Here is a 13,544-nt window from a genome sequence, read left to right as displayed (position 1 = left end):
ATGCGGGCATCCGCAGAACTACCCGCCAATAGTTTTTAAACTTCAATAAGAAATAACACCATAACTAAAGGTTGTTAATTATAAATAAGTGTACTTAAATTATGTTTGTTTTTTAAATAATATTTGTTTGATTAAGTATGTTACCGGACGGCTACCTGGTAACGTAACGGGAACTTAACCCTTCCCGGCGGCCATGATGCCCTGGTCTCGTCAGTCTGTTTCCGTTCGCCGCCTGGAGTAGGAGCGGCCCGCGCACCTCGTGGACTTCATCTCTTTTGTTCACTGATCCATTAGTTTCCGTCGCATCTTTAAATAAATCTAAAACCTTTTAACTTCTTCGAGGCCTGCTCCAGGTGGTAGACTCTTTCGCATAAATATTTGTTTTCCGTTTACGGATATTTCGTAAGCGTAATACGTGATTGACTCTCAAGGCCAGGCCACGCGGTGACCGGGTCAGCCTATAAACTGGTTATCACCCGCAACGGTGTTTTTAGTACTTTACGTAAAACTATTTTAACATTTTTGTAACGTGCCTTGTAATAATTCGCCTGTGCAAGTTCGCTGGTAGTAAAATCACTAGCTCAGAATGTGTGGTTCAGTGGTCACGTGTATAATTCCCTGAGTTCCGAGGCGTGTGGGACGCCTCAAGAGCCCACGAACACGACGCACGAGGGGGGAGATTAGCCTAGCCCCACACGGGTCACGTCACGGCCCTTAGCCGAGAGTTCGTAGCCGGGTCCACGTGCCCTTCCACGTGGTGGCGACAAATTACTCCGTTTCGTCCATCCGAAAACCCCCCCCCTTACGACACCATTTAACACAAAATTCTCAGGTCAGCCACCATCCCCAACATTCAAGGCTGTCTCTGCCAAGCTCACCACTTCTGACAGTTGGACTCTGTTGTTTTTTTGATAATCTCTGATCTCGACTCACCCTATCAGGCAGTCGGAGTCTGAGAGTACTAGAAAAAATATTCAAGAATCGTGAATAATTTTACGTTTGGTCCAATAATTGTACGCCACTTTATTTTGGCTCTGTGTGTATCCCTTTGTTTACTTTATTTTGTTTTGGATATATATATCTTTTTGGAATCCTGTCAAGGGCAGAAAAAATTATATACTTTATGTTAAAAATTTGTTAAATAAATATTCAATATTCGTTAATATTGTGGCACTTAAATTTGAATGGAGAAAAAATGTGTGCATTGAGTCCACATTACAGAAGTGAAACTTCTTGCTTTTATATTATTTTCTCAGAATGAAAAAGGGTATTCGAATATGTGAGCGCTAAATTATGCTATTATGCAATTTTTGTAAGTGTGAAAGTATGTATTTATGCAAGTTTAAATTATGTGAGTGTGCAAGTGTAAATAATACAAGTATTCAAGTGTGAAAGTAAAAATTATGTACCCTCTTTTATAGCATAATCGTCGCACACATATTGTAGGGCGTCAAAACTTGGATAAAAAAACTTTTCACGTAAATGTCACATGATGTTTTTGTCCTGCTGTTAGATTCAGAGCACTTTGTGTAGGTATCTTTTCCATATAAAACGGTGTATTTTAAAGTAGAAATCTAATATTTATTTGGAAATTATATATTTTACTTATGTAATTAATGGATATACGAAGCTATCTGATGTGTAAATTTTCTTTTAAAGACTTTTTAAACGTTCTAACCTTTTTCTCGTCTGCGTCGCCGTGGTGTACCGCTTGTAAAAATGTAGCCAGCGCTAGTTGAAATCATTCATGTTTGGTTATGTTGCTTCCCGTATAGAGCGCGCACACATTCGAATATCAATATCTCGCCAATTGGATGCAACGCGCGTTCTCTGTCTGGTGCAGAGTTAACTTTCGCGATAATTGTGTACTACGACAATACGTTTCGCGTTAGTTCACGTCACATATTCAAGTGGCTTCCGTTCGGGTCACAGGTTTTGTTTTTCTATTTAAAGTTGAAGAAAGGTGTTTGTTATATGTATTATTAATATTAATTGTTTGGCGTACTCTTGTAAATTCAATTTTTTTTATTATTAAATAACTTTCCATGAACGGGTTTTGTTTTTATGAATAACTTTACCTACCTAACAAAAAAAACAGTTGCACCCCTACTTTTCAAACTTAATTTTGGTGTAAAATGTGCGACGATTATGAGAGAAAACACGGTATGTGTGCAGTGTTAAGTATGCAAGTATGCAAGTGTGCAAGATTGCCACGGTATTTCTACCTCTCCTACCGGTTCCTCCCACAACGTACCTAACTATTCCCCTCATGCGATTGTCATTTTTCGTAACACCCGAAAAGTCTAGCCCCTTCAAAAAGAAGTTTCACTTGAGAACAGTGTCAGTGACTTTTAAAAAAAGGACCATTTGTATATATTTCTCATTTGTTTGTGCTCGGAGCGTGGACACGTAACAAGTGTTTTTCTTTTTGTTGTTGGATGCGGACGAAACTTTCTCCTTGCTTGTGTGTCCAACAAAGGGCAGTAAAAATTAAGATGGCCGCCTAGACACAAGTTGGTGCTGGGCGCTGCTAGAATTCGCCAATTTTCAGATGAATTCTCTAACTTCCATAGTCACGGAACATAGTGTCGGCAGGAGCCTACCAGACAGTGGCTGACATGTCGCGTCTGCTGGGTTGCAGTGGTGACGAGCGTGGGGCAGGCCGGCTGCACGATGACGGGGCTGATCCGGGACATCGTGCAGCGCGAAGGGGTCGCGGGGCTGTACCGCGGCATCACCCCCAACTTCCTCAAGGCCGCGCCGGCCGTGAGCATCAGCTACGTGGTGTACGAGCGGTGCCGGCAGGCGCTGGGCGTCAACATGACGTGATGGGCGACGTTGCGCCCCCCGACGCGTGACGGACCGCCGAGGACGGCTCCCCCCCGTGCCAACCCTCGTTATTTATTTCCTCACGGGAACGAAACACATCTGCTGGTCAGAATTTCTATTTTAGGGCGAGTTACAATTTATTTTTTTGAAGTTATACTTCTTAAGGCATTTGAGAATGATCACGAATATGAAATTTCAAATATGCGTGCGACATACAGTGGGAATTTAATAGGTTGAAATCCAATGCTTAAGCCCATTTTGTTTTATCTGTGTTCAAAAGCTGTTTTCATTTTAATAATTCTGATACGGTTCCGTAAGGAACGTGTACCAGTTAACATCAGAATGAAGAAAATATGCAAATATTTTCAGCACGTTTAAACTTAATCTTTTACCATGCAAACTTAAATATTGACCCAGCTCAATAAAGTTAATTTTGTAAGCAAAATTTAGACTGACTTAAGTTTATATAGCTAAAACAAAGATGCATGTACATACCTAGTGTCGTATCAGGTAAGAGCTTTACAATATTTGAGAAACAGTTTTTTTGTAAGTTTTGTTTCCAATTTTGGTTTTATAATCATGCCAAAGAAGTATAACTCTTAATGTGTGTATGTAAATGATTTTTTTTTTTTTAATAATTTATTCTTTGAAAAAGAAGCTGTGATTGTGAACTCTACTTGGAGTACAAAGACTTTGTATCTGGTACTTTAGCCACTCGCAAGCAAATCATGTCTTTCCATAAATGTTTACAGTCATTTTAGAGTAGCGGAGGAAATTTATTCTGGAATATTACGTTACAATATATGCATGTATTCAGAGTACATGTGGTTAACATTCCACACAATTTCATGGTATAATTGCTTCTGTCCATTGTTAAGTGTAGTGTGTGGAGCGATATGTACCATATTTACCAACAGAACAGTCACCTCTGTGTAGGGGTCGCATCTATAATTTGGGTTGTAAAAATAAAACTTTTTTCTCCCGTAAGGGTCGCCTTCAAGTATGAGTCGCACCATATCTGCCTACAGTAGTCTTTGTTCTGTGTCTCAGCTTATTGGTGCGTAAGAAATACGGCACTGGTGTTGAACATCAATCCTCTTTTTGTCGGTTCTCTGTCCTGCTTTATGACTACTAATAACGAGGCAGCTGTGTATCCCTTCCTGGCTATTGTATTTTTTTTTAAACCAGTCATCTTGCAGAATGTAAAAAAAAAAAACTTGTTTGTTTCTTTAATAAAAACTAGACAGCATGTTATAATCGGTGAGAAATCCTTTCTGCGCTAGCTGTAAAACTTAAAAAGCTGGGATTTGAAAGCTGAGGAATCTCGTGCAAAAAAAAAATGTTGGGGTCACAGTTGCGTATTTAAAACCTGTCAAAATAGACACGTGGAGATGTGGACATTTTCCCCTCACCGGCCAGGCAGATATAGCGCAATGGCACCATTTATAATGCTTTCCACACGGCTCAGGTATTTTAACTAAACAATTTATACTTACTCGTAACATACTTATTAAAAACCAACACCGGAGAATTATTTACATAAAAGCTCAAGACATGTTGCAATTATAATTTTTTTTTATACAAAATGATAAATTCTAGATAAGTCGCACTACTGTTTTAAGCTGAAAAATCAGCATAGCATATGCGACTCTTGTGCAGGTAAATATGGTACACGTATTTTCTTCCACGAGTCCATTTATTCTGTGTGACATTTCTTGTGCCTACAGCCTGCCTAGCACATGTGTAAGTGGTTGAATTTTTGTTTGTATTGTAAAATAAGCATGCAAGGTTTCATATAAAAGATATGCTTAAATATTCGTATTGAAAATGAAGCCAGAGATATATCTTTTGTGTTCCAAGTAAGTTGTTTCCTTACTTTCATAAATGTGATTCACTAATCACATTTATTTTGCAAAGGAATGTTTTTATAAGTGGTTTTTACTAGTAAGTTGTCCAGTTTGTTGTTAAAATGTTTTATTTTATTTAGAACTAATTTTTTCTAAAAATTCCTTTTGTAGTGTTTACTATCAGAAAAATCATAATAAAATTTAAAACTTTTTAAAATCATGACAGTGTCAATCACTGGTTATCTTTGTTCACACAGTATATATTGCATTTGAAAACTGTTCAAATCATCTTAGATGTTACATACATTTTTTTATTGCAGAATCATGGTTGTATCTTTTTTCTCTACAAACTTCCTTCAGCTTGTTACACTTTGATGGAGCCAAAAAAAATTTTAAGTGTTAACTAGGCTTGTGCAAATATTTTAAATTTCAAATACTAAAATTTATTGTTCATTAACAATTAAACTTTGATATAATGAATATTGTATGCTTTTTGAAGTGTAGTGAAGCTGCTCTAAATCACCTCAAGTAACTATCAACATTAGTTACACTAATTATTAATGTGTACACAACCTTTCTTTGACCTAACAGGTTCAATATAATTGAACATATTTTAAGTGATGGTTTGAGTTGAAATTACTATACAATATTTTGAATTTGTATAATTTTTGACAAATGTTTAAGTTTTTTTTACAAGAAATGCAAAACTAATTAACAAATAGTATTTTGCAGTTGCATGCAAGTATATTAAATGAGTTATTTGAATGGTCATTAAGAATTATAAAATTCCCATTTCCAATAATTAAAATACCATATTCTATTTTGTAAAATTTGTATACAAATTATCAAACAAAAAAAATTGCACAGGTCTAGTGAAAAATATGGTGCTGTAATGTGTGTTCAGTTATATGTACATGTGCAAAACTTTGTGACTGATAATCAGATGCAGTAATGTATTAAGGTCAGATTACATAATGTCTTAAGAGTAATGATGCAATAAGCAAGTTATCTACTTCGTAGATTTCATCTGTTGTTATTGTAGATGAATGTAATCAATAATAAAGTACTAAAACTGTTGATGTATGCTGCCCATTGTGAAGCAATGTTGTTTTTATTGCAATAAAGGCATATTATTGTAAACAATCATTTGCTTCACATTACATTACTTCATCTGCAGTTACAAACTACTTTATCTCTGAAATGGTTGCATGTTTTACTTGCTAACAGTATAATTTTTCATCAAACATTTTTGTGTACATAATTATATTTTACTGTATACAACAAATATTACAATAGAATATATAATACTCTATAAAAAAAATAGACTTCTAAGAATTTTTTTGGTTTTAAAAAATGTACATTCCCTGCTGGTAACATGTCACATTTATGTTTCTGTTATTCACATAAATAATAAATACAATTTGTTGCAATATCTCCTGTGTCTGCATAATGAGTGTGTTTACTAATAAGATTAAAATAATTCAGTTTATTTTGCTATTTGACCTATTCTTCCATTTACATTCACATTCATCCACATATTCCTTCTATTGAACTGTGTATGTAAGATATGTGGTTATGTACTTAGCTGACTTCCATCCCCCCTTTCCCCCTGGGCATTTAATACACAGCAATTTTGTCAGGCCATTACTTAATTTTTTCATGTGACCCATTATTTCATTTCAATAGCTGATGACAAATATATATCCTACAGCATCAGACACACAAATATTTTGAATGTAGATATTTAGTATGGTTATGGGCACAGTTTACTAGCTAAAAAAAATTTTTTCTGGACAAACATACTTCACAATTTAATATTTATACTATTGCATAATGTTTGCAAATGGTTATGCACTTACATTTTACACATAAAAGATTTGTCAAACATTGGTTTTATGTGAATTCTTTTGCCATTGGCTAGAAGTGAGTACATAGTATGGCAAGGTGATATCTGTGCTGATGTAAAAACATTTTGTACATTAAAATTAAATTACTGCAATACAGTCAAACCTCTATCTATCGTTTTTCAGGGGACCAACAAAAAAATTCAGTAGATGCGGACATTCAATAGATGTGGACTTCACTCTAAGAATTTTAAAAAAATATTTCAACCTCAAAATTAGTGTCAGAAATATATCAGTTACTTGTCATTAAAGTTAAATCAGTTGAAAAATAAATAAAAATGGAAGTATTTTACTTAATTTAATTTACACTTGCAAAAAAAAAAACATACGCACTATAAATCTACATGGAAATTAGTCTTTTTCAATATCCTGAAGTCTGAAATATGTTTACTCATGTCATCAAATGTAGAGCTGTACTGAAGAAGCCGATTTTGCCAATATTTAGTTGAATCGGCATTTCTGCTGACTTCAGATACGCTTTTTAATTTTCTGCCGATATTACTGAAAAACGAGAGAGACTGCCATAACCTAAAAATCCACGATTACCCTTTTCACTTTTCGTAGTAGTATTGCATTCTTTCAGATCGCATTATTTCTTCGCAACATGTGCCAAACGTACATATAAAAATTTAACATCCTATTTTTCAATAAGTTCTTTAATTTTAATATGTCATAAATAAATACATTACCGTCACGGTAAATATACATCTCGGTTGTTACGGTAACTGTAGTGCAAATGTGGTAGCTATCGTGCTTCTGTGGTAATTATGGTATCGACAAAGAATCTTTAGTTCTTTTTATGGTAATTATCTTAGGATAACAATTGGGTTTGTACTGTAGTTATGGTACATCATCCATATTTCTTCGTAAGCTGTTGTTCATTTGTCTTTTCTTCATATTTACGTGCTCCATTACTTGGCTGCAGATTTAAGGTGATTTTTACTACTGTATACTATCGTTACTGTTTTTATGACGGTTTATTACTAAGAAATGGTTATTTCTGCAAAATCTTTATGGTTAAACGATCATCTATTATAATTTATAGTGACGGGACCACATATTTTGTACGATCAATGCGGACAAAACGATAATTCGAACATCGGTACAAGCGGACTTTTTTAACCTTAGTTGTATGGCAATTTTGCCGGGACCGTAGAAAGTATACGATAAACACGGCCAATCGATACATGCGAGTTCGATAGATAGAGGTTTGACTGTATAACTTGCCATTGCTGAATTGCAATGCCTGATGCTATAGGATATATATTTGTCATCAAATATTGAAATAAAATAATAAGTTACATGAAAAATTTAAGTAAAAGCCTGACAAAATTGCTATTTATCTAATACTTTAGTGTGCATATAAACTCATGCCCAGGTTGATGGAAGAATACATATAACCATATTATGTTATGTGACATATGTTAACACCATTGTTATTTACTTATCACTGACTGACAATTCTTCTAATGTCTAACTATATATAAATATTTACAATACAATAAATATTTATTTAATTTTTTTTTCATTTTTAATTAAACATTAGCAATTTCATTGAAATATTTTTTTTCTTCCTCTTAAAGCATTTTCTTTTTTGTATAACAAAAATACCATAATCATTTAGTGACAAGGTATTGAAATTAGAGCCTTTACAATTAAGTTCCATTTTACTAGTAATCTAATATTTGTAATTATAGTTACAAATATGGTTTGTAAATTTGTAAAGTATTTATATTCTTGCAAAAGTATTTCATTTGGAATTTAATTAATAAGTTTCTAACAAATATTTTATAAATCCTGCATTGCACATTTTATTTTATTGGCATTAGATGTATTTCATTATTCATTACCCTGTCATCTTGGATTTGTATGACATCATTGCAATTTTCATTACCGCTGTCACACCTGGTCGTTGGCTGGTTGCTGGGACATGTGTCGAAGATCTGCCCAAGCCGAGACAGTATCCTTTGTAACGGTATGTCCAGTTGAGCTGTGTCCTCTAAACTCCCAAAAAAATTGGTTGTCTGTAAAGTCGGTTTACGGACGATAGTTTAACGTGACGTCATAACAAAACATTGATGAAATGATTGCATACTTTTATGAATAAAATTGAATCATTTATTGAATTATCACTATTTTGTATAGATACAAAGGAGGAGTGAAATTAAATCTACAATTTAATTGATAAATTAACTTTTATTTGCGCTCTTTAATTCAAATACAGTAGAATCTCGTTATAGCGAGCACGGTAATAGCGAGAACACGGCTATAACGAGGTATTTTTGAGGAATTTACGGCGTGATCGCTTGAAGCGCGCTTTTGTTATTTGTCTGCTTTATCTCCACCCCTCTCGCTCGCCACTAGACATCTTGCCGTTGACGCGTCACATTCTTCAGCCGTGCAGTCGCCACCTAAGTGCGTGGCTTTAAAAATAGAATCCCATCCTTTCTTTCTTTTATCAAACTTCCGTTAGTTATCTGTGCCGTGTGTAGACAGTCTGAGATTGGAACAGAAACAACGTAAGAAAGTATTTTTTACAAATTAGAAATATGTATGTTTTTGTTTTTATAATCGCGTATTTTCACGTTTTTGTTATCTTAAGAGATAATATTAAAAAGCCGCTCTAATGAGATTTAATTGTTTCTTGGTTAACAAACACTATTAATTATCAAATATTGTTAATTGTTTATATTCTATTTATTATTATTTACGCGACTGCATACTGTACGCGTACGCAATATGACTGGATTCGTTGCTGCAACATAACATAGCATGTTATGCGGTATCAGAAGTAACGAGTAACGTAACGATAGTAACGAGTATTAATTGTTATAGTAACGAATAAATACGGGTACACATTTTTTTGTTACTTTTACACCTCTAGTAGGCACTACCGTATTTATTTCCGAATCGCTAGGGCAGTTTTCTTGTAACTTTTGTTTCAGGCAGTTGTTGGGGTATCTGTCCGGGAAAGGGGTGGTGATGGTTTGAGTTTAATCCCAAATTTATTTTCTAAAAAAGTTGACAGGTTTCTTTAAATGAAAAAAGTATAGTTTTCCAGCGACTATTACGTTTGAGGCGTACGTGCGTTGCCGCAGCCGCACTCCTGCTTTTTTGTAAGGAATTAAATTGTCGCGCTACACTAGCACCACCTGTTAGCAACATCCCGAACCAACATGGCCGCCAGCAGACAGCCCGCGTTGACGATAGATAGCAGGACAATGCTGCGTCGGCCGCGGGCTGAGATGCTATACTTACGTGGCGTGGTAGGGTATTCTGGTTATTTTGACGCAATCGGTGATCGCATCCGTACTTATGGGGTATCGTTTTAAAGAGAATTCACACATCTGCTCACAGAAATTAATATTTCGTTAATATAACCTGTTATTTTCCAATTATACAGGTTTAATCACAATATTTATGCTATTTTCGGTTAATTTTGATTTTTTGGGGGCCAAAATTTGTCCAATTCGGTTATAGCGAGGACACGGTTATAGCGAGGATCAAACCCGGAACCGTGACACCTCGCTATAACGGGACTCTAGTGTATGTTTATTATTTTAACGAAGAGATTATTTTAACTATAATTTTTATACATGTTTGCTATTTAATTTCTTCCAATCTGTGTTATTTTGTTAAGGATAGGACGATGATAAAAAAAGTAGGAAACGAATGGGAGTGTTTAAAGTTTAATGTGCCTCGAAAAAGTCAAATTGATGGTTGTTCCAATCGAGTGGAAGAGAGAGATGCGGCGCAAGCCTACAATGAGCGTAACGGGACACTTTTTCGTGTGTGCGGCCGGCATTCATTGATTTATTAGACGTTGTCACGTCAAAAAAAGTACTTTTCAGTTGGGCGGAACGTGATCTCGTCAGCTGTCCTCGCCACGACGTGCGGGACCCGTCGCAGCGGACCGGGCCGTGGTCTGTCTCGGAGCAACCGTCCTCGCCACGACGTGCGGGACCCGTCGCAGCGGACCGGGCCGTGGTCTGTCTCGGAGCAACCGTCTGCTTGCCAGAGGTGAGTTACGTGCAGAAAAAGCTGTGTTGGATTGGATTTCTTTCTTGGTAGAAGTGGGATTCTTAATACAGCAATACCTCACTTAGAACGTCTTCAGATTGCGCGATGGTAATTTTACTGCATGTCTGTAAATTTAATTTAGCGCAAAATCTCCGCAGGCAAGTTAAGTTGAGGCTATGGAGTGTAAAGGACCGGGCCATGATGAACTTCAGTCTAGCCAGTGGCAGGAAACACAAGTTCTGTCCATGTCTGCTGGTTACTGTACATACAGCGACACTTGTAGTATGTCCACTTGTCTGCTGGTTACTGTACATACAGCGACACTTGCAGTGAGAATTATAGTGGAATCATGACTTCCAAGTGAAGCATACTGCCTGTTCAGCCTTTTGAAACAAAACTAAAAGTATCACGTGATGAATTTCTCCCTACACATTTTGGAACACATTAAATAATAAGCCTTGCTATTTATTGAAACCATTGCTTCAGAATGTGTTTTCGGATAACATGCACCGTCATTTGGGGTGAAGGTGACGCAGATTTCATCTTCATAATGAATTTTTGCTAAAATTTTAATATGTTTATTTATCTAACTATGTACGTGTATAGATCTATGCTTGTTTTCTGAAATGCTGTCATTGAAAGAAAAAATTACTAACATTTTAATGATGATTTTAATTTTTTTATGTAATTGATCATGTTCACCCCCCAGTGGGGTGAATGTGACCATTAAGTTTATTTTCATTTTAATATTCACCTTGCTAGTGTTAAGGTTAAGTTGACTACGTTATATGTAAGAGAAACACTAAAAAAATTATTTTGAGGAAAATAAATCTTATTTTTACTCTGTAATAAAAAATATATAAACAATTTAGAACAAAATAGTGTTATTTATTTAGACTGCCAATAATGAAAACTCAAGTGAACAGATATATTTACCTACCTATCAATAGTTAAGGTGACTTTACTTAAACTACTTGTGCAAAAACTGGAAAATAATTAAATTGATATTTTACAAACATTATCATTATCCAGAATATGAATGATGGTTGTTTCCTAAAATAGAGGAACCTACAAGTTATGAAAACAGCCCAAACAAAAAAATATATATTTATTAGTATAATAAAACATAGAACTGATATGTGAAGTAACTTTACAATAATATAAAAAAATAGACCAAATAACCACAGGTAAGCTACTGGAAATAACAATTGAAACTATATGTTAGTAAACATTGAATTGCATTTCCATTCTAGTTCATTCTATCACTTTTTCTCGGCACACATAATGGCCTCGTTTGTTTAGTTTATAAGGAGGCAGAACTGTTTTCTGAATTAGACACTTCTCAACATAAATTACTAGACATTGGGGTGAACATGACTATGTGGTCATCTTCACCCCAAAATGCTAAAGAAACTGCACAGTTTCAATAAAATTAGTTTAACTTAGAAATTTTAATTTATTTGGCAATTTTTATTATTTACTTACTTTTATCCTCTCAAATCAGCAAACATAGCAATTTTATTTGCAATTATTTTTTTATTATACCCGGCAGTAATAAAGTATTAGCAACATTATTAATCATAACAAATAGTTCTTGGTTTTTATTTGTTTATAAATTTCTGTCTAAAATTGTAATTTCAGTCCCAAAATCACTTCTTTTAAGAGAAACTCTCCTAGATATTAAAGCATAACCACATAATTTTTTATCTTCATTGCCTGGATTGTATCAGGCCAACAAAAAGTTTACATGTTTGATTGTTTTTAAATTGTGAGGATTTATTATTTTCATAATGTATTTATATATTTTGACACCACCTAAATCATTCCATTTAGGAAAAAAAAAAATTTTTTTTTAATACCTTAAATATTCATGAGTATAAATATGCCAAATACTCCTGTGATCTAATTGATCCTCTAGCAATTTGCTTTGTTGACTAGTGTTTGAAACACTCATCATGTGGTGTGGTCTGGTTGTTGCAGGTGCAGTTGAGTGCAGCCGAGCGAGCAGGAGTGCCCAAGCAGCACGGCGGATAATCCTGCCATTCATGTACTACTGGCTCGCTGTAGGAAAAGGTTTTGATGGAGATTAAAAACCGACGATAACTAGCTTCTACTGCGGAACTTAGGTTCCCCCCCCCCCCCCCTCCCTTCTTTGCGACAGAGGGGAGTGAAGGAAACTCCTGTCACAAAGAAGGGAGGGGGGAACCTAACCTGTGCAGTAGAAGCTAGTTTTCGTCAGTTTTTAATCTCCATCAAAACCTATCCTACAGCGAACTAGTAGTAACACCAGGGTCTTAACCTTATTTCATGCTGCACAGCTGCCAGCACATTGCAATGTTCATGTTTTTACTTTTGTAAAATCTTTTATATATTGTTTAAATGTATAATTTGTGAAATAAATTTTGTATGACAGAACACTGTGTGTCTCTTATTTATAAAATTTTAATACAATTTACCTTTTATTAAACTTGGAATGAAAATTTTTTTCGTTGGACTTAGTACAGTTAAATTGTGTGGTTTTACCGTGAATTTGTGCATTTTTGGTCAGGTATTTATATAATATATTGTTAAATTGTGATTGTCATTACTTTTTTTTTTTTTAATTTTTCATAAACTGAATAATTTTGGCTATTTTTGTATCTACTTAGTCTGTATTAATAAATATATCCTGGTTTTTAGTTACTCTCTTCAAACTATCAAGTTTGTACAACAAATTCGTCACTCAACAATTTCATATTAAAATTAATAACATTTTTACCATTACAATATTTATATTTAAGAACCTAAAATTGCTAAAATAGAGCAATAAATTTAGTGAAAAATTTAAACACTTCTGGTAAGTAAGGTTTAAATTATTGCTAAGTCCAACGTAAAAAAAATTGTTTTCTCGTTTGGTTTACAAAACTGAAATATTTTTTTCTAATTGGAAAAGAAAAATCAGGTA

General features: G+C 34.7%; 1 protein-coding gene across 4 annotated transcripts in view; it reads left to right on the top strand.

Annotated features, from left to right (window-relative positions):
• LOC134541205 (mitochondrial adenyl nucleotide antiporter SLC25A23) overlaps positions 1-8,059 on the top strand; it is a 154,305-nt gene extending 146,246 nt beyond the window's left edge. For all 4 annotated transcript variants that reach the window (XM_063384452.1, XM_063384453.1, XM_063384454.1 and 1 more), the window contains one exon: positions 2,642-8,059. In XM_063384452.1, the coding sequence (XP_063240522.1) occupies positions 2,642-2,829 (188 nt within the window). In that variant the 3' untranslated portion in view covers positions 2,830-8,059. The remainder of the gene's footprint in view (positions 1-2,641) is intronic.
• Positions 8,060-13,544: the final 5,485 nt, after the last annotated feature.

The sequence above is a fragment of the Bacillus rossius genome, chromosome 18, assembly GCF_032445375.1.
Source record: "Bacillus rossius redtenbacheri isolate Brsri chromosome 18, Brsri_v3, whole genome shotgun sequence".
Taxonomy (NCBI): Eukaryota; Metazoa; Arthropoda; class Insecta; order Phasmatodea; family Bacillidae; genus Bacillus; species Bacillus rossius.
Note: the sequence above shows the minus strand (reverse complement) of the source record. Positions and strands in the feature narration are given on the sequence as shown.